Genomic DNA, 22,576 nt, shown 5'->3' with positions numbered 1-22,576 from the left:
AAGGGTTAGTTCACCGAAAAATTAAAATTATGTCATTAATGACTCACCCTCATGTCGTTCCAAACCCGTAAGACTTTCATCGATTAAAAAAAAAATCTGTTTTTATGTAAACAAGATCTTCTACACATTGATGTTCTCTTTTCCCGCAATATTTTGAATGAAGTATGTAAAAGCATCCATATCCAGTGAGTTCAACTGGATAAGCTATGAAAAACATTAAAATTCAATGACACCTACATTGTCATGGCATCTTGTGCGCCACTGATAAGGCAGCCTGATGCATACCCAAAATTTTATTGCAACATTTATGGATGCCCACTCATTGGGGTTGGGCTTTATGCTTGAGTTTGGGAAGCTCTGCAATGCAACATACTGGTTCATGAAAAAGTTAAGAATTGTATGTACTGTGTCTCTTTCAATTTTATATGAATACCTTAACTGAATATCCTGACTAGTCAAAATGAGTGGTCAGTTACCTGCAAATAGTAGAAAGGATGACTGAGAGCAGCTTGAATGGATGTTCGTGGGGTGACATTGAGTCGCTGCCTCAGGACCCCAGAGGAACTGTAGTAGCACACTTCACTGAGTGGCTGGAGTTCTGCTGGAGTCAAGTATTCTCTGAAGAGAGAATTAGAAATCTTATACTGCATACAGGATTTTCTGAGAGAAGTAAGCACATCTTGCTCATTATGTTGTCTACTCACCTCACAAGGCTGTCAATAAACTCTATCACCTGACTTCGAAGCACTTCAAATGGATTCATTCTCCTTGTTCTTCGGGACTCTTTTTCAAGCAGAGTCTGCGCACAGAATCATGGCCATGGTTAATTTAAATTCACCAATGTTATTTTGCCAAATGAAATACTTCATTTATAGCATGGTTCTATAATCTACTACTTTGTGTGGTCACAATACCAAAATTTCAGTAGTACAGTACATATACTAGTGAATTCTCGATAAAAAAAAATTAATACCATGTTGTGTTACCATTTGAGGCAGTCTACAGTGAACGCAGCACAATCACATGGAGTACGTCAGAAATAATGAGGTATTTATTTACTATATGTGTCTGAGATGCATTGTGCCACATCCAGTGTAAAATGTATTAAGTTTTACAATACTAGGTATGGCTGTTGTTTATATAATCATTAATATTATTATTTTGCAATGATTATGTTATGAATAAAACTTTGAAAAGAAACAACAGCATCTTTGGATTCTATTGGAAGCCTGGAAGACACTACACAACTTTTGAAAACTGATGAGATTTTAAAACACTAAACGTTATGCACTTGCTGAATTCCAGACTTAACCAGAGATTCTACAGTAATTACAAAAGCAAACTAACATCAACATTAATATAATTATCTTTAACTGAGGAATTTGGGGTGAAAACTACATTACTCATGACGCTTTTCTACCAATCACAAAGCTGAATCAAGCACAGCAAAAGCACTCTTAGCTCCACCCACTCCCATGAAGCACCACAAATTACATAAGTCATTTGGCCTCCCCTACACTCTCAAAATATTAATAAAACATAAATCAGTGGTAAACAATCCAAATTAGCCAAGCAAAACAACAAATACTATGCCTTTTGAAGCTGAAAGAGATCTGTTCTCTGATATTCCATTTTTCCTGAGACAATCCCATTTCCAGAGGAATCTTCTGAAGAGACACCTGAGAGGCAAAGCAATGTATTACTAAGGTTATTATATCCAGTGATGGATTTATGCACTTTTTTTTGTGTGTGCAAATTATAACAAATGATAATTATAAACATTATGAACAATACTAAAACCAATTCCAGCATTAAAAGTAAATTCCATTTTTAAGTTTTTAACAACTAAAGGAAATAAAAGTGCATTAATGCATCCCCTGTTATTACAGAAAAAAGCTTCACACCAAATTGTTTTCTACATTATAATGCAGAAAACAGATTCAGGCAAAAATCACATTCAGAAAATATAAAACATGCTCCCCAGTGAAAGACATGACAATGCCCACCAACCTTAGAGGCAAAAAAAAACTAATTTATTGTTACACTATAATTTTGAGAAACATTTATATCTACTCATACTATAACAATAATACCAATTAATAATGTTCTGATTATTATAAGTATGCACTGCAGATCTGCCACTTAAAACAGCATGGATTCTGATTAGCTGTCTATGTTTTTAATGTTAATCAGCTAGCAAGAAAAAGCTGAGATGCTTACTAACGTTGCAACATACTAGCATAGCCATGGGAACATATTTTAACATATCCAACTCTTTTGGTTGGAGGGGTAGGGGTAAGGGCCAGATAGCCCTTCAAATGAAGATTTTTCAGGACCACACTTCAAATGTAGGGGTATGAATTATCTCGGAAACATGGCTGCTACAGCAAACAAAAAGACACATAAATGTACGATTTGTTGGCATAAATAAAGATTTTAATGTAAAGTAATCATTTGTTTTATGTTACATTCAATTGTGAGTTCATATAAATGTTTGCAAACGTCACATCATTACAGACTGCATGATAGTGCCACAGCATATGTCTGATGAGGCCGATAACTGCCGTAGCCCAATAATTAGAAATCACTAAACCATTTTCTCAAATATTGCCTATCCGAGAGAGAGAGAGAGAAAAAGAGAGAAATGGAAGTTGCATGTATTCGCGTCTGTGCGTTTATCTTTTTGGAGTAAAAACAGCGATTGTATCCTCTCGCTGCTCTAAAATATAATGTAGCGATTCAGTATTTAAACTGTATTTAATAAAAGCCGTGGGGCAGCATTGAAAAGTTCATTTTCTCCTGGATGTGTGAGCTGTCAATCAAAACAATTTGCTAAATTTACAGACATGTTTTAGGGATTGTTTACACAGCAACGTTTTCAGCCCAAAACAGGAAACTTCTTATAAATTTTTCTTCTTCGTTTACACGACAACAGCGTTTTGAGGACTGAAAATTCATATTTTTGAGAACGGTTTCAAAGTGCAAGTTTTTGAAAACACCATCTTTATTGTTTCCGTGTAAACACCCAATATGGGAATCTTTGAAAACGGTGACGTCATGTTCGTACGTTGTACATGTTGGGTAGACATGCGCAGTACATGTAAATTTTAAAGGAAAGCACGAACAAGCATACACAAAAATGTCAGAGCACATGGTACTGTTGGTGCTGCTCAAGAGTTTGCTTAAGCTTCTTCTGCAAAGAGTGGACTCACTTCACCAATATCAGAGACGTATTATATACAACATATTGGCTGTGTCCAAATTCAGTGTCTACATCCTTCGGAGTACTCATTTGAAGGATGTTACGTCACAGCGCCGCAACGAAGGCTGTCCAAATTCGTAGGATCCTGGCATACTGGCCTGGCATAGGCAATACAGCATTTTTGGCCATTTTCACAGAAATGTGTAAATGCTAATTGTTTTAAAATCATGTTTAAAATGCCAGGGACAAATGTTTACATTTTTGACTACATCGTTGTCCGTGTAACGTTGCCTTAGTTTAGATCCCAAACATAAGGCATCTGCTGCTGACTTTATATTCTTAACCAGTTTCTCCAGAAGTGTTCTCTTGAACCCACTGGATGGGATCACACACTGGATGGGATCTGACTTACTTTGCAGTGCTTCCAATCTACCAATGAAATCATCCAATTGTTGCAGAACATTTTGCATTGGCTTGGCAGATTTAAGAATTTCAGCACACTTCCGTAAAGCTGCAACAAGCTCATCCTTTGCTAGAATCCTGCAAAAAATGCAGAGGGAAGAGTGACACTGACATTTATATTTACTAATTTAGCAGACTTACAAATGAGAATAATCAAAATCAACAAAAGAGCAATGATATGTAAGTGCCATAATATGTCTCAGTTAGCTTAATGCAGTACAAGTAGCAATGTTTTATTTAATAATATAAAAAGGAAACATAAAATAGAAAAATAGAGTAAGCTAGTGTTAGAGGTCTTTTTGATTTTGTTATTTGTATAACAAATGTAAAGAAAACAGAACACAAAAAAAATTAGAACGCTAGTGTTCGATGTTTTTTTTTTTTTTTTTTAAGAAAACAAGCAGCAAATGAATAGAGTTCAAGTCTAAAAGGATCAGGTTTTTTTTTTTTTTTTTTTTAAGAACAGAATTAGAATAGACCGTGATCGAGGTAAAGGGTCAAATAGAGATGGAAGAGATGTGCTATAAGCCAATTCTTGAAGATGGTTAAGGACTCAGCTGCTTGGATTGAGTTGGGCAGGTCATTCCACCAGGAGGGAACAATTAATTTAAAAGTCTGTAAAAAATTCTGTGCTTCATTAAAAAAAAATTATGAATTTATTTCTGACCAGACAATAGATTAAGTTACCTCAGAAGCTGCAAGGCCGAGTCATACTCCTCTGTCTCCCACAAATTCTTCTCAATGCAGGATACATGCAGTTCTCGTATCTATAAGCACAATAACAGTTTCATATGTGCTGAGCATTAAACACTGGCAATTTTTTTTACTGTAAATACAGTGAAACCTATATCAATGATGAAAACTTTCACACGGCAAAGTGGCATGATCCTACTCATTTTAACTGAATATACATCTTCTATTGTATAAAGTTAAACATTTGTCAACTTTCTCAAGTCACTGGTCATGCTTACATTTGGTGTGTACATTTTTTTGTTATAGATTTATTTGAAGTGCATGTGTGGAGAGTGAACCTTGTGGTGATTGGTAAAGGATTGGGTATGTACATTTCATGATTTATGGTGTAAAATACTGATGCCATGCTTATTTGATAAATCTGTGATGTATATAGTATAAATCTTTGGTTTAAAGCATATTTCTGATACTGCTTGATTAATATGTGAAACATGGGTTGTGGCTTTGTTAATGTGCTTTTATTTCTCTTGTACCTCAGCCACTGCCGTATTCCAGTTTGTGTTATCGTATTTCAATTATCTTGAACATTTTTTTGTTTGGAGAAATCGATTTACATCTAATCCGTTGGAGTACATTACACTGTATACCAGTTTGAATATTCTGTGGTTTAGTGCATTGATTTACAGGTTGAAATTGAGTTTTGTTTTTTTGTGACATTTGATTGTCATCCTCAAATTTGCTGTAAACTATTTTTTTTTTTTTTTTTTTTTTTTAATTTGTGAAATCTATTTTTTTCTTTGTGAAATTTTTTTGAACAAGGCAAACTTTATTTCTTAATTAGACTTTTATCAGTTACCTACTTTAAACAGCAGTCAGAATAAAACCCCGATTACAAAAAGCATAGTTTGCTTCTGGTGTATATTTCTTCCATTACACCCGGTTACATTTTTGATGCTTACATCTTATCGCCAGCAAGTTGAAAGCTGGGATGAAGAATCATGAAGAATTAAATTATTTGTCATTTACATTTTTCATGAGGCATGAATGCAAATGTGAGTCATGCTCACTTGTGTTTTCCACTGAAAACCACCATCAGGTTGCTTTATCAATGCGTGTTTCCGGCAGTGTGATAAAGTTTACCTTTAGGCAGATAACTACGCAGCACAAAAAAAATACAGCTGTCAGCCATACCAAGATAACCATCTACTTCTGGGATTATTCTTACGGGGGGATTTAACTTTAAAAACCACACCCAGTGGACACTTTATCAATCCGTAGGTCCACAGAAGTTTATTTGAGAATGCCAAAGTACCACCTGAATGGTTTTAAAGTGCTGTGTTTCTATAAGCTTTAGTGAGTTTTTGTGCTGTGCATGTTTGGTTAGGGTTTCCCGTGAGAGTCCCACATTAATTACATTATATGAAGTCATCTTTCAATTTTTTTTTATATAGGATTAAAGCTGCGGTAGGGAACTTTTGACGCTCTAGCGGTTAATAAACAGAACTGCTTGCGTCTTGCGGAAGAACATCGTAGCCGGAACTACTTCTCTCTGTTTATGTCTATGAAGAATCACAAAGGTACTGGGTTACTCCGCCGCGGTACCCCCGAAGCAATCTAAAATAGTCCGAATATAAACACTTATTATAGGTGCACCCTAGTGATTCAGGACAAGCTAAAAACACGGTTTGGAAAATGGATTCATGGTGTACTCGCTTATTATATAAATTTTTCTACATTTTGAACACAAACAAAGTTACGGGCCGCAGCTCTGATTGGTTATTTCTTACCGGGAGCGATGGAGTTTCTGCAAATGGCAATAGGACACTGGGAGGAGCCAGAGGAGCTTGATTTTTTTCACAGATTATCTGTGTCATATTCTACTGTCAGGACATTATGACAGGTTTAATAAATATGTAACAAATATTTTTTTACAAAAGTTCCCTACAGCACCTTTAAGTCAAATAGTTTTGAAAGAGCTTGAAAATTGTCAGGGATTCAGCATTCCGGATAGGGGTGGGTAAATCACTCCACCAGCCAGGAACAGTGAACTAATTTGTTCTGGAAAGTGATTTTGTGCCACCACGAGGCGTCACTCAGTGGAAGAAGGCAGGTGCTGAGCCTGTGGTTGTTCTATATGCAAGCATCGATGTCTTGAACGAGCTGCGACCGGTAGCCAGTGCAAGGAGATAAAGAGAGGTGTGACATGGGGTCATTGAAGACTAATCGTGCCGCTGCATTCTCTCACACCCCACATGAGGTTAGTGGGGTGGGGGCACTGGTCTGCTCATTTCAAATAATTGGGAATACTCAACCCAACTGTATTATTATATTCACAAGTAAGTGCAATCAAAAGCAAAAATGTTCAGTTTCTTGCACAGACTGATCGTCTTATGTCTTTACACATCAGTGTATCGTCACAAGCCCCAGGGTTTAATTTGGTTTTGTTAGTGTATGTTTTTTATTTTTTATGTATGTTTTAGCCGTGATTCCCATTCACCTCCATTATAAGACTGACAGACTGCAATGGTCTGTGTTAAAAAATCTTTGTTGGCATTCTACTAAACTGTTATGGTTATGATTACAGGGTTTGGTTTATGGCTAGTTGCATATAATCATGCACATTTACTGTTATTACTATAAAAGATAGATGTAAAGAAAGTGTGAAATAGGTTTATCAAAAGGTGTACTTACATGCTTTCCTAGAGGAAACTTAGGCAGTGATGAGGTCAAAGAGTGCAGACACTGTAGAATGGGATAGTAATTCTTGTGGTATTTATGAAGGTTTTTCAGTAATGTATGACATACGCCCTGAAACGATATTAATCACAAAAAAAGATTAGTATTTATTTACGATTTAATGTCATGTCAACAGCATCAAAAACAATTCAATTGCATCATTCAAACAATTCAATCAATATTGTTTCAATATAATATTTACTATAATTTAACAATTTTGTTTAAAAAAAAAAGTCACCATTAAAAAAAAAAACATGAAAATAACTAAAAATACTAACTAAAATAATAATATCCAAAATAGTAATAACAATTATATATATATATCAAACAGACTGGAGTGGCAAACTCCAGTTCTAGGGGGCCACATCCCCACAGAGTTCAGCTCCAAACCGAATTAAAACTAACCTGCCTGCAGCTTTCTAGAAACCCTTCAAATCTTTGATTAGTTTGTTCAGGTGTGTTGAAGACACAAAGCAAAACTCTGCAGGGCCGTAGAGGTCTCCTATACTTACTATAAGACTAAAAATTCATTTTAAAAATTGACGTTCTACAAAAATGTTTTATACTCAAAAGATTCTTACATAAATCAAAAAAAATGTCTTACCCTTTTAATAAATATGAATGAGAGAGCCTCATGTGACCTATTATAACATACAACTCTAATACACAACCCGGAGCGCATTTCAGAAAGCAAGCTTAACTTACCATCTGCTACACCCTGAACTCCTGGTTGATTAACCCAAACCTTGCTTACTTCCCGGTTAACACGCAAGACATTCTCAACAGAGCGATGAATAAAATCACTATGGATATGGACACTTAGAAAAAGTGCACTTCTTCTGTTCAAAAGCTGTTTACATACTTGGTTCATATCGCCACCTAACTGGTGGTTGTGCAATATTTTTTCGTTTTTTTCTGTGTAATATTTAATCCTTGAGAATAAGAATTATATTGTTTGTTTGATGCTAATAATATAATAAATATCAGATATGTATTTGTATCATATAAATTATAGAAAATACCGATCCATGTGTGGGATGATAAAATGAAATAAAATGATAAATTAAACATTACCTTGTCATGGGGTTTTACAAAAATATACAGATAACTTATATATGCCAATAAAATAAATATACTATCCATATTAAAATAATGTATTACATTACGCATTACTTAAATTAGTGCTGCTTTATAATTAACATACCATACAACTATATATCTATCTTTATACAGTATATTACATAATTCTTTTGATATATATAATATTGGGCAATATCAGCCATGCCCACAGTAGTAGATGCACATGCGCTGAAGTAAGCCAACTCTGAAACAGAACCTACCCATTTATCATAAATTTATCATAAGCCCTATTCGGACGGGACTAGTTTTACAGGGGGTCGTTAGAGAAATGAGTGTTTCACAGATGTACTTGGTGATTTTAATCCCGTCCGAATCTGCCACGTCTGTGTTTTTCTCACACAACCTCTGTGATAATTCCAGAGCAAATTACCTACCGTTTTTCAGCAAACTCAAACCGCAGATGCTTTTACCGCGCGGATGTTTGATATATTTGCTTAGCGGCAAATAAATAATAAAAAAATAATAATAAAAACAAGAGCAAGATCACGTAAACTGTTAATACCGGCTATTGTAATATCAGCATCAGGTAAGATTACTTATGTACTTAATTACATATGTACCTTTATGAAAATTAAACATACGGTAGGTTTAGCCTACTACACACACAAAAAAAAAAGGAAAACAAGTTAAACTAAAGGAACCACACATTAACATGGTTTTGCTATACTAGCCATTTAGTATTTATTGTGTAATAATACTAATGGCAATCATTCTGAACGAATGCAATGCACGCATACAGAGCGCGTGATCTCTCTGGCGCCCAGATGCACAAAACAGACCCTCCCACCTCTGTAATAAACACAGAGATGTTAGTCCCGTCCGAATTGTTACATGAAAATCGCAGACGTCAGGTGGTAAGAATCGAAACTCAAACGTAGTTTAGAAAACTAGTCCCGTCCGAATAGGGCTCTAGATTCAAAAAAAGATTAGCAATGCTTTTAAACATTACTATTAGTGCTATGTTTCCTGATAAAATGAGGGAACAAATCCTAAAGCCAGTAGATTTTCAGTGAGATTTAGAACAAGTCATAAACCCCACTGCCTTTTTAAGCAGCAGTTAAGCATAGAAAAGTCACTTTATTGTTTCATCACAGCAATGTTATTTTTGAGTTTGAGTTTCAGTAACATAACTGATATTAAAGACACATTCAACAAATATTGACTGTTTGAATCTCATCTATAGACACATTAAATTAAACAAGGCATTCAGACTTTAAACACAGTGGTAAAGTCTTTAGATGGTGAGTGAAATTTTATTGACATTGATCTTGCGATTTAATAATCGGATAATAACCTTGCTGTCTAAGAGGGTTACCAACTGGTTGCCACCTAGAATACATGTTTGACCTGATGCAGAGGAAATCTTTTAAGGTGAGAATGAACACAAGTATTAGTTACTACTATTCAGAAAAACGAGCATGCTAAGGTAGTTTAGCCATTAACATTGCCTAAAGTTATCCTGTTTACCCAAAGCTACATTATAAAGATGCCAGTTTTATGCTAGTCTGAGCTGATACTGGACAGAATTTGTAAGAGGAACAGAAAAAAATAGTGTTTTGGATGTGTGATATTTTAGTCAATTACATGGATTACTATGGAATGACAAGGTTACCTTGACATGTTCATCATCAGTAAGGAGCCGCACCTGTTCCTGGGGCTCCTGAGTCTCCACATACCTACAAAGACATACATTCATTTAAGTGTGTAGCTACAGAATGGTTACTGAATCCCTTTACTGGAGTGAACATTTATGTGTTTACCTCATGAAAGAGGGTAGATGGCGGATTCGTTCAACATTTTTCTTGCTCAATGTCTTGGCAGAAAGCAAGGCCTCTTGTTTTTGGCAGCAAAGCACACTGAGAGGCTGGCTATTAAAGTGCTCCAACATGGAGAACTGTAAGAAGAAGAAGGGTTTCATTAAAGCAGTGGCTCCCAACCCTGATCCTGGAGGCACCCCAACACTGCACCTTTTGCATGTCTCTTTAATCAAACAAACCTGATTCAGGTCATCAGCTCATTAGTAGTGACTCCAAGACCTGAACTGGTGTGTCAGAGAAAGGAGACATACAAAATGTGCAGTGTTGGGGTGCCTCAAGGGAACCACTTCATTTGAGTACTGGCAAAATATCTATATTCCTTAAAGTTGGCATATAATGAAAATCTGACTTTTTCTGTGTTTAAGTGATATTATTTTTGTCCCTGATGCATCTATAAACCCAGAAAACATAAAAAAAAAAAAAAAAAGAACCCAGTAAAAGATTTGTGGTAAGCCGCTCAGAATCTGCTCTGCCTGTAACATAGAGGTTATTATAATATTACCGCCCCTTAATCTGCAAGTTTTCACCCATGGAGCCATCATTCTGTTTTTGCAAGTAACAACAACAGTGTACCAGTTCTAACTCCATGGTGAAAGTTCAAGTAAAGCATGCTAACTGTTCTGTCTTTGGCTACACTGGTGAGCACAGAACACTATTTCATGCTTGCATATGATTAGCTGAGGTATGGAATGCGTATTTGCCGTGCTGTCCGGGGAAGGGCTTCGAGCTCGGAAATGGCCCAAAGCTAGAGTACTCCCCCTTCCCCGTCTAGCTGTAAAGTGAACTCAAAGTGGGGAGATGGGGTGAAGGAGGGATGCTGATAAACCGTCAATAGACTGTGGTACTCGTATACAAGAAGATTAAACTGATTTGGATTAAAACGGATGATTTCAATGCGAAAGACATGACAATCAAAACCAAACAGATGTTTTTGGCAGAATATCTTGAGGTACGAGCTGTAAAGGTACAGACCTATACTGGAAAAGAGGGTGGGGAGCAGCAGCTTATTTGCATTTAAAGAGATCTGCACGTGTTTCAGCTTTCACAAAATAGGTATTTTCAAAATGATATAATAAATTATCTTTGGGGTATTTCGAGCTAAAACTTCACAGTCACATCCTAGGGACACCTGGGACTTTTATTGTATACTGTAAAATGGAGCCTAATAGGTCTCCTTTAAACATTCTCACATCACATTCACATTAATTGTTTTAAAGCTCATAACATTCATTTGTAACAATCAAATTACATTTTACTTTAGGTCACATGACTGCATCATCCTTTATAAAGGGTAAATAAATAAATATCGGCCAGTTATCATTATCAGTGTGGATTTGTGCAGCTTGTCAGTTAACAATGGCTCTGTGTAGTAACAGCTACTCTGTGTGAAATCACGCACCTGATGGTATTCGAGAACCGGCTTTACTGACGAGATGCGCATTAGTTATTGGCTGATATTTATCACGCACCCCTGTCCTTTATGCTTGCAGACGATTTGAAAACTTGGTAGTAATCATTACAGTGGAAAAACTGAATTACATAAAAGCCATATTTTAAATCCAAAATTGAGTTTCAATTATCTGTGTCCAAGCACAAATTGTTCATATAGATCAACTAATGAAACTGCCATTTGTATATTTGTTCTTGAAATTAACTGCAGTGATGGGACTTGTTTTGGCTTCTTTTAGTCTCCATAATAATGAAAAAGGTATGCTTTAATGGCAGAAAGCAAAAAAGCCAAATAAGTAGCACCACTGTGTTTGTTTCCCAATTACATCCCAAACCAATAAAGAAACATTACACATGGCACGATGAAAGCCATCTGGAGAAAAAAAAAAAAACTTTTCAGCTCACCTGTAGGCCCTTAACAAAATTCTGAACAGAGAAGTCATGATAGAGGAAGATGCCAACCAGCACCTGGATCACCCTACTGCTGAGCTTGAATGGGAACTCAGAGTTCAGAATAAGCTATGAAAAACAAACGGACATCAGAAGAACATACGGAATAAAATTGTTGACATTAACTTGCATTACAAATCTCAATGGTTATTTACCTTCTCAAAAACAGAGGCTAAATGCTGAGTACATGAGAGAGAATGAAAGACCTCAATGCAGAGCAATGATGACACCGAGTGGGGAAGCCTGTGCTGGATAGCACTTGGAGACGTGGCAATGCCAAAAATAAAGATGAAGGGAAGCTCCTGAGTGTATCGACTGTTAATAAGATTAAGATAAAAATAATAATAATAATAAATTACAAATGTAAGGATTTTCAGACCATGATTATATCCATGCAACATTATTAAAATGTTCTGCTAAACAAAAACAAACAAAAAGAAGCAGGATATACCACTGCTTTCAAGTCATGCAAAACAAAATCATCTTAAAATTTAGTGATCTCAGGTATTAGGTTCTATTTAAATGATGCTTAAAATGATCACCCTTCACATACTGCTAATGCACATTTTACTAGTCCCACCTGCAAATAAGGATAAAATCCTGCAAAACTTGTGGGTTGAATGCCTCAAAGTCTTTGAAGATCACGACAACAGGCAAACTCTGAGGCAAGTCACTATTTGTCGAGTTTTCTTTCCTTTGAGGAGAAACTTTGGTGCTTTTCTACAAAAGACAAATTATTCAGATTGATAAAGTACCTTGCCACACCAAAGTTAGGTAAACAGTAGCACAGGATCTCTTTCAAAAGTCTACCACAACTAACCAAACATTGTTTGCTTTTAGATTTTAAATCTGAAATAAGCATTTTATTCTTCAATTAACTTCAATACAGTACAATTGCATTAAAAAGAATATTAAAATTAAAATTAAATCAAAAGAGCATCATCTTGAGGTTACATTACCATGGACCTTTCAGCAAGTAGTACCCAAAATGCATTCTTTCAAAATATAAACCTTCTGTCTTTCTAATGTAGGTAAGCATAGTTTATGTTCTCGTCTTCTCCTACCTTGGTAACAGTCTTGTACCACTGACATAAAGCACTTATAGTACACTGTGTCCTTTGAGGCAAAGCTGTATCATCTTCCTGTTCTTCATCCACAGACACTCCTATTTCCATCAGCTGCTCTAGAACCTTCTGAATCAAGAACTTCACAGCTGTCAAAAAGTGTCACATTTGAATGAAAATATGCTAATTATATGCAGATAAGGCTAGTCATTGTAAGCTTCATATATGGTTATTTTGCATAGATCGGTAGAGAATAAAGCTTGTCTATCCAATCTACAGTAAGAGCAAAAAATACACACCTGCACATTCTTTGGCATGAACAGACACCACAAAGGGTGTGACAGAATCCTGAAGAAGATTACACAGACTTCGAAATGTCATGGCATGATCCGGCACATTTACCCCTAAATGACAATAAAAGGTTTTACAGGTCAATAATAGACAAAGCCGATACGTGGGGCTGTGCTGCATGTGCTGTATTTTGTTTTCCCCATTTCAGCTCTTTAAATTACTATTATACCAACCTGTGCCTACCACTAGAGAGGATGAGTTGAGATATCAAACTTGATGCCTATCATTTAATTAAGAATGTGCCAATATACAATAACACAATCACAATAACCAACATGCAGGCTATTGTTATCATGGGCACTTCAAAATACAGTGAATAGTTTTTTATTATTATTACTCAAAAATCACAGGCTGTAACTGTATTATTTAATGGATCTAACAAACCTTAGTTGTATTTTTAACAACTAATGAAACAAATGTAGTTATTTGTCACAAAGTGTTACCTATTTTTCTTTATAATTATTTTGCATTTTAATCAGTTTTAAACATTTGTTTGCTTTTAACATTTAAATGCAATAAAGAAATACAGAAATATGTATCGGGTTCATTTTTTATGAGAAAAGAGTTATCTAGAACAACAACACTTTTTGGGCAAATTATTTAAAGATCATCATACTACTCTGTATGACTTTATGTGTATGTGTATAGAGACAGAGAGAGAATATTTTAGTAAAAAACATAAAATAAAATAAAAATATGATATTGCCAAGATTAAAAGGATCAAAGGATAAAGCAGTTTTAACCAAACGTGACCATATATGATCTGATTGTGAACTTTTCACAAATCAAGCTTCATCTGTTTTCTAAATATTCAACTCTTGGAGCTTCCATGTGCATTATACAAAAGTTGTGCTGGAAAACATATAATTAAGTCAAATAAAGCCGTGTCATACCCAGCATTAGAGCAGCTGTGGGGATTTCACTGGCTCTCTGTCTCCAGTTATCAGATGAGCGGCCCAAGCCATGCTTTTTAATGAACTCTGCAAGACTGTCAAGCACCTTTTTATTCAACTGATCTTGTATTACCTGTGAAAATATACATTTAACAAAAAAAAAACATATTAATAAACGAGCATATTAAAAGGTTAGATAAAGAGGCTCCAGACGCAGAGAAGGATGTAAGTTACCTCTGTGTTCATTTGAACAGTTTCCCACAATTTCTGACAGATCTTAAAGCGATCGCTGGCGTTATCGTCACTATCATCCACCAAATATCCACCTACATGCCAATAAATAAGGCGAAAATGCTTGATAATGGAGATAAGTATTTGTGAAGTGACAAATAATGATTATAATTACTCACCCACTCCCACATGTCTCTTTCTCTTTTTAGAGGCTGACTTAAAAACAAAACATCCCTGAAAAACATAATCTATAAGTCTGAATAAGTCTCATCATATCATTACTCTCAACAAATTACTTCAGCCACGTATGCATTAATGAATGCCTGCTCTACGTTACCTTTGACACCGATGAAGTTGGAATTTCGCTCATTTCTGTCCTCCAAAAACAAAAATCAACAGCGAACAAACTTCCGTAAGACAGTACAGCACGAGTTCACGCTGCCGCTTTTTTCTTCTTCTTAATATTTTATGGCACAATGTTCAGCAGCATTAGCGCCTCCTGCTGTGTAGTAGTGTGGCTCAAGGATTCATATCAGCTCCTTAATTCTTATTTCTGAATTTATTTATTTATTCAGAAAAAATTTAATCATTCATCATATGAACTCATTTGTGAAATGTTTGTCAACTCATTTTTTTTAAAGATGGAAATCAATAATTTTCTTCATTTTCCTCATTATCATAAAGTGCTCTATGGTTTCGTTTTGATTAAATTTTTTAAATTGTCCTGTCTTATTGTCTCCCTATTTTGTTATTAAGTGCAGTATGTCAAAATGTATATATTGAATAAAAAAAATAATTATTATATTTCTCCTTACTCTACCTTTACAAACATTTCTTTATAAAACTGTCATCTTCCTTTACATGTTGTTTAATTAAAAACGCCTGAAGGATCTCAGTCAGCACATCAGCTCTGATTTCCGTACCTGTTTCTAATGTCATTAAAGATTAACCTGAGTCACAACATGTTCTCAGTGGTCTAGTCTGCTCAACCCACACTGAATGCCATTTCTCCATTGTACTGATAGAGATTATCTGAAATTCTTTAATTAATTTTAATATTAAAATCTTGCCCTGTGGATGCCACACCATCTACTGCATCTTAATTTGCATGAACATAACTATTGTTTTGAATTTCTCATAAATAGTCTCATGTCTAAAGTGGGTTGTGGTATTAATGATTGGTGAATTACTGACTAAGGTACTGTTGAAATATTCATTTATATTAGGTACTTTTTTTTCTAATTATTTCTCTCTCAGCATTTTTTCATTGCTTTTTAATGATTTTGATTATTTCCTGACATAGTAATTTTTGGCTTCTTTATTCTATGGGCATTTCTCCTGTTGCAACTGCAGTTGGGATCTTATAACAGCTGTTAATAACCTTCAGTTTTGTTGAACTGAGATACTATACATCAATAATCAAGTGTTAATAGTATTAGTTCATTATAATTCATATATTCAGAGCCAACCTCTCAGCTCACCCGGTCTTTGCCCACCAAGCAACTTATTAAAATCCTGTGCTTGTTTGCGTTTACCAATAATTTTCTCAATGTGTATTTTTCTAGTCAAACTACAAACTTAAAAACTTAAAACATTCACATTTTTCTATCTCTTGACCATGTAATTTCAGTTTTAGATCTTTGTTAATCTTCTCTTTTGAGAATAATTTTGAGAAAACTGTTTTATCAAATGAAAACAATTAACTTCCTTGTAATCCTTGTAATGTACTGGCCAACCAATAAGGACAAAGTCTACAGCTTTAAAGGGTTTTTCAATAAGGCTTGTTTTAAAATGTGGTGTGGTGTTGGCGCAGTGGATAAGACACATGCCCTTGGTGTGAGACACCTGGGTTCAAATCCACTGTTGCTCCAGAGGTGTGCAACCTCTGACATATATAGCAATTGTAAGTTGCTTTGGATAAAAGCGTCAGCTAAATGAGTTATGTAATGTTAAAATTTCAGAAAAAAATGAAGTTCAAGTGACTGCAAATAACCTTACAGAACCAGGGTAATATTCAACATACCACTTTGTCAATTTTCTTCAACAAGGCTAATCAAAAGAAACAAAATTAAATATATTTGGTTCTTGAAATTCAATGTATAATTGCTGTAAAATAACAGCTACCTGAGCAATTTGCTCAGCATGTAGCCCAGGACTTTATTATAATAACTGTATTTGAATATTACCTTTAATAGTCCAAATGTTCTTTTTCTTTGACCTTTACCCTCTGTTTAATAACACATCCTCCTTTAATTAATGAAACACACCCTTTTCTCCTTTATGTTTAAATACCATTCTGCCAAACCTTGTGTTCTTTTCAAAACAATGGCAGTAAAGATCTATTATATTCTATAGTCCTCCATGACCATTGTATGTATCAGGTTCTGTCATAGCCTGTTATTATAAAGTTTTATAATGGTTTCAATCAAATTCCTGAATGCAGATGATACCTTTTTAAAAAATGAATTAGAAAAGCTGATATTTTAGGTGTTATGTCATTAAAGACACATAACAGTAATTCCATTTTTATAAAGAAAAATACTGTACTATTTATAGAGTATAGAGTAGTTTTCTGTTTTCTCAAATTACATAAAAGTGTATGTAAAAATAAAAAAATAATGGCGATAATAATTTGTGAAATCACCACCAGATGGTGCAGATGGCCCCATTGCTCACACAGACAAAACAAACAAGAAAACAAATTTTTTTTTTCAACAGAAATACACTGATATTTTAGGCATTTCCTATATTATTGTCTGTGTTGACAGAAAAATGGACCATGAGGGGACTGTTGTGGAACACGGACAGCTGAAGTACACTTTGGGCTTACAACATTTAGTGTAGGCCTATAAACACTGTCTTTGTGCATTGTGCACTCCACATTCTTACGTGCAGAAGACGAGACAGACAAAAGAGCAATCAGTTCTTTGTTTCGTGTGCTGACAATTATAGGGGGAAACTGATTTCGTGTCATTGGGTAGTATTTGTCATTGCAATGTGTTACTAAGACACAAATTTACTACCTCCACCAGGTCTTTGAGCTGACCCCACTAAAGAAAATGGCTACTTCCTGAGCAGTGTTCAGGGGTGTTTATATTCAGGACATGTGTTCTTCGGTGAGCTGGGCATCATCGCACACATTTGTGAGATATTTTTAGTGTCATGATGATCACCAGGGTTTTGCCGGTAACCAAAATGTTCTTAGTAGATTTGTTTTGTTTGGTTCCAACATAAAGCTAAACTTACCATGATGTATACCACTGTGAGACCAGAGACAGTTGTTATACTGTTATGCACTGCAGACAATACAAATATTTTAAGTATAATATGAAAACCTTCATGACGCAGACGTAAACTTATGAGACCATCTCATTAAAGCTTTTAAAGCTTAGAAAGAGTCTCTCATAGAAGCCTCAGATGGACAAAATGAATTTTTCTCAGAATACTGTAGCCTTTCAATAATGCAGTGTAACTGCATGGCCATTGGTTCATGCAGTGAATTAAAATTTTATCCAATGGCCCCAAGAGCCTGCCACAATATATTTGGCATCTGGCACTTTGCCATAGGATCCTCTGGATACTTTGAATGAAGCGACGACTGAGTCATGCAGCTACACAGCACGGCAAAGTACTCAATACTTGTTCCGTTCCATCAGGGAACCGAGGATACAATAGTAACCAAGTACTTCCCTATGGATACTTCACTCATTATGGGTGTGCTATGGTGCTTTAGGGAGCCAGTACAATCCCACTGTGCTATGCAACGACTAATACTTGAACTTGTCCTAAGGCCCCAAGGGGGAACCAGTGGGACTAAGTATTTGGTCAAATGTATTGAGTAAATAAATTTAAGTATTGAGTATTGAGTAAATCAAGTATTGAGTAAATCAATTATTGAGTAAATTCAACTCTTGGTCTTGCAGGAGGAAGTGATGATTGAGTTACTATCTGTGCTCTGAATGGATAAGAGAACAATTAAGTATGTAACCATGCCTTGGTTTCAGGATGACTTTAGAGTCTTTGTGCCCGAATTTGAGGCATGTGGCTCATAGATAGCACCTGCAGATCTCCCATATGCTTAACCAATGCTAGAACTAGTAGCAGAGCAGTCTTAAGGTCAATGGACTGTAGCGGCTCAAATGGAGGGCTTTTCAGAGCCCTCAACAATGTGGGCAGATCCTATGTTGGGACAGTGATGGGGTGAGGCTGGTTGAGCCTATGAGAGATATGTCTCAGCAGATTGGGTCTGCGCCATGGTCTGCTCCATGGGCTGCACACCAGGCGGAGACCTTAGGTCTGACAGAAAGGTGTCAAAGCCCAACAACATACTGCAAGCATATCCAGGCAGTTGATGTGAAGCTGACCCTCCTCTTTCAACCAATCTCCTAAAGCTGGTTTGCCATCGCACAGTGCTCCTCAACCCTAAACCCGCGTCTGTTGAGACCACCTTTCTTCTGCAGACTATTCTTAGGGGCACACCCCATTCCATCCACTGAGAGTCTTTCCAAGGGGCCAAAGCTACTGTGCAGGCAAGGTCCACCTTGACACTAAGGCGTCTGAGATGCCAGGCATGGGACAGATCTCGTGGTTTAAGCCAGCACTGAAGGGGATAAATATCCGAACTGGGGGAACCGTTTCTATGGCTCCCATCACCAGCAAATCATCACCTTGGGGTGCAGGACATGGGTGTATTCGCTCTAAACTGAGCAGGGAACCATGCTACTGAATCACGGGGTCTTCGAGCGAATTCCAGTGAATAACCTATTTTATTATCCCCAATTCCCAGCCTGGCACTCCGGGGATGGCCTGCCAGGGCTCAGCCCTCATGACAAATGGTTGGATTAATTTGAGTGGCTGGTTGCCATATGGGGACCCCACACTCAAAAGAGGAAATTTTGTTGTCTTTTGAAAATGCTTTAAAAAAGCTTTACTATACTTAAGGCTCTCATAGCGAGAGCAATCAGCCCCCGTGCACGCTGCCTCAGCATGGGCGTGGCCCAGACGCATCAAATTTGAAGCTGTCAGTGATAATCATTAATAACAGCATTCTCTTTTAATCCGCCTAAAAAATCAAACTGCTCATTATAAGGGGAGTACTGAGGATCTTTATGAATGAACACTCAGGAAGATCAAAAGTGCTGTGTGCTTTCTTTCAGATCATCTCGTAGCAGACGAGGGGAAGGGAGAGGCCGCAGTCAACAAAGAAGGTGGCCAAAGCAGAGAGAGACATGAACTCTCGTAGTGAGAGAGGTCTGTTTCAGTGAGTGCAGCCTCAGGGTGGGTGTAGCCCAGGCCCATAATGTTGATCGCTCATCTTCACAAGTTCACCATTTCTTTCTCCTAGTAACTGGGAGGAGATAAACACAAGAGCCGGGGAGGCAGGGCTCAGTGACGCACAAACAAGTGCGAAGCTGCCAGAATTCTGCATCGATCTGCCTCGCAGGATTAAGTGGGGCTGCTTTATTGAAGGCAACTGGGATTGCTGCTGCGATGCTGAAGGCGTTGGAGGTGGTGTATCAGCTGAGCAGAGGGACGCTGGTTCAGCTTGATTCATCGTGAAGGCAATTCTACAGTGTGAGGCTTCGAGTCTCATAGATCAATGTAGAATGTCATCGCTGCTGAAGGAGAAGAAATCTTAGGATCCAATGTTGAAGTGCCCCTTATATAGCCAGATGCCCCGCCCATTCTTGCCAGCTTTGGTGGGCTCCACTGCTGAGCCACTGGCTTCAGTAATTCGGGGGAAAAAATGTTCTCCAAAGCATATGAGGAGAGTATGAGTGATAGGGAAACCCATTTACTGTGTTAAGTATTCAGTAGTTCTCTGCAGGACAGTAATAGGAGTTGCCAGATCAGTGGGCAAGGCCATATCGGATGGGCATTTTCAACCATGTTACCTGATTTGTGATTACTGGGAACAATGGGAAAGTGAAGGAAAAATGTTGTTAATAATTTAAAATATTTCAGTTAGCTCAATAATACCTTTAACTCACAATTATCTTTTTTAATTTAAATATTTTTAGTAATGGAAACTTAACCAGCAATAACAACTTTATTCAGTAAATGCTTGCTAATTGATAAATGTTTCGATTAACATAGAAATTGATGAATAAGAAATACAATATAGAACCTTAAAAATGTATCTGTTCTTAAACCAAGCTCCACCTCACAATTAATTTATTTTTATTTGTTGCTGCTTTACTCAAAGGCCCATCCTTAAACCAAGCCTCAAATCAGGCTAAGCAGTTATAGTTATAAAAACACCCCACTAATTTGGTAACTCATATATATACTTACATTATCTTTTAACTAAAACAAATCGATGTTAGCGCAGTATCCTTTTCTCCACTCGTGTGTGTACTGAAATGTCAATCTCAACCAAGATGATGGTTTGGATGAAAGTTCAGCATAGTATCAATATCACTATGTTATCTAGGAAAGGTAATCTACAGTATAGATACAGTTGTACCACGGTATATCTTTACTCTTGCTCATGTCACATTCCTCATCATGAACAATGTGAAAGCACATGCAGATGTCACATTAATAAGACAGAGGAGACATTCTGTAAAATGAGTGAAGCAAATTCATAAGATGCCATACTGCCCCAGAACAGAGACTCAACAGAACCAACAAAGTGTCAATCAATGTTTTATTAAGGTACTTCCATTGCAGAGAATTTGTTAATGGCACCATCCATAATTCTTTCATATTTACAATATCAAGTGAAACCCTGTTACATTTTGGTGTGTCACTCTCATTAAGTAATATAAAAGAAATTAAGATGATGCCACAATGTTGCTAACATGGAAGATAATGTAAATCAAAAATCATTGCCAATATTGCCACATTGAGTTAACACATGACTAAATATGAAACATGATCAGTTAACTTGTTTTTGATTAGTTCTTCGTCAGTTTCAGTAGTCTTTGAATGTCTGGTTCAATATTGATAGTTTGAAACCTTTTACTGTATCTCTTGAAGGGCTCACCCTCTGGTCCAATAAGAAATTTTTCAAAATTCCATGAAATATCATTCCGACTGATGGGATTCCAGACCAGATATTTAGGGTCCTGCATGAATGACATAGTGTCATCATCTGGATAGGGAAGCTTGTCTTTCAAGTAAGAAAAGACAGGATGTGCATTACTCCCATTTACAACACACTTCTCAAAAATGGTGAATACAGGTTTATACCCTTCACCTGGACGTACATATTTCAAAGAATTTAGAATTTCAGCATCAGAACAGTTCTCCTGGAAAATGAGAAAGAAGACAAAGCAATAATTATGATGTTAATCCAAATTATGTACAACAGTCCTTTAAAATTCTGAAACACTGCTAACTTTTCATAAACAGATATATTTATCATTTACGTGACACCAAACTCATGTATGAACCAAATTACATTTGTAGATAAACTACAACTAAATGTAATCGAAACAGTGGGTTGCACATAATCATTTACAAACCTGGTATCCAAACTGGTTACAGGGAAAGCCCAGGACCACAAGCCGGTGAGGATACCTGCTCTGGAGCTCATTAAGCTGGACGTAGTCCTGGGTGGTTGTCCCTCAAAGTGATGCCACATTCTCAATTAACACCACTCTTCCTCTGAAAATATTGAAATCTACTGTTTCCCCTTCCAGTGTAGTGGCACGCAGATCATAAAAAGTCTTCGCTATAAATGTCATTGTTCACTATTGCTCTCCTTGTCACAATGACATCAGCAGTGTCTTTTTCTACTTTAATGTTGACAATACAGGTCACATGATCACATGTATAATGCATCTCAGGTGCCTTATACAGATATGTGATACATCAACCTTTGAGAAGATACCCTTCTCAGAATTTGGAATAAAAGACTGTAGCAATGAAACAATGTAGTTTTTCCTGAACTATTAGATATTTACGCATAATAACAAAATGTTAATATAATAATGGAAAGATTATTACCCAGCCTGCTACAGATTAAATAACACTCACTTTTACGAAGTGTATCAGTTTCTGGGCCATGGTTTATTTATAAGTCTCCATTACCTTGAATGTTATTAAAAATGGATGACTACACAAGTTAATCATCTTTAGAGT

General features: G+C 36.4%; 2 protein-coding genes across 2 annotated transcripts in view; both read right to left on the bottom strand.

Annotated features, from left to right (window-relative positions):
• orc3 (origin recognition complex, subunit 3) overlaps nt 1-14,990 on the bottom strand; it is a 16,095-nt gene extending 1,105 nt beyond the window's left edge. The window contains exons 1-17 of the mRNA XM_052579856.1: nt 14,826-14,990; nt 14,668-14,722; nt 14,492-14,583; nt 14,258-14,390; nt 13,313-13,417; nt 13,014-13,162; nt 12,530-12,669; nt 12,105-12,264; nt 11,905-12,018; nt 9,994-10,127; nt 9,846-9,909; nt 7,049-7,165; nt 4,352-4,431; nt 3,615-3,742; nt 1,594-1,679; nt 705-799; nt 477-618 (exon numbers count right to left, since the gene is read on the bottom strand). Of these exons, the coding sequence (XP_052435816.1) occupies nt 477-618; nt 705-799; nt 1,594-1,679; nt 3,615-3,742; nt 4,352-4,431; nt 7,049-7,165; nt 9,846-9,909; nt 9,994-10,127; nt 11,905-12,018; nt 12,105-12,264; nt 12,530-12,669; nt 13,014-13,162; nt 13,313-13,417; nt 14,258-14,390; nt 14,492-14,583; nt 14,668-14,722; nt 14,826-14,858 (1,827 nt within the window). The 5' untranslated portion in view covers nt 14,859-14,990. The remainder of the gene's footprint in view (nt 1-476; nt 619-704; nt 800-1,593; nt 1,680-3,614; nt 3,743-4,351; nt 4,432-7,048; nt 7,166-9,845; nt 9,910-9,993; nt 10,128-11,904; nt 12,019-12,104; nt 12,265-12,529; nt 12,670-13,013; nt 13,163-13,312; nt 13,418-14,257; nt 14,391-14,491; nt 14,584-14,667; nt 14,723-14,825) is intronic.
• A 6,150-nt stretch (nt 14,991-21,140) lies between these two features.
• On the bottom strand, nt 21,141-22,222 carry gpx2 (glutathione peroxidase 2). The gene is made up of 2 exons (XM_052579883.1): nt 21,958-22,222; nt 21,141-21,741 (listed from the first exon to the last, which is right to left on the bottom strand). Exons 1-2 carry the CDS (start codon nt 22,177-22,179, stop codon nt 21,388-21,390), a joined length of 576 nt encoding a protein of 191 aa, XP_052435843.1. The 5' UTR covers nt 22,180-22,222; the 3' UTR covers nt 21,141-21,387.
• Between the last annotated feature and the right edge of the window lie 354 nt (nt 22,223-22,576).

The sequence above is a fragment of the Carassius gibelio genome, chromosome B17 (genome assembly GCF_023724105.1).
Source record: "Carassius gibelio isolate Cgi1373 ecotype wild population from Czech Republic chromosome B17, carGib1.2-hapl.c, whole genome shotgun sequence".
NCBI classification, from domain to species: Eukaryota; Metazoa; Chordata; class Actinopteri; order Cypriniformes; family Cyprinidae; genus Carassius; species Carassius gibelio.
The sequence above is the reverse complement of the archived record's forward strand: the minus strand, read 5'-3'. Positions and strand labels throughout refer to the sequence as shown.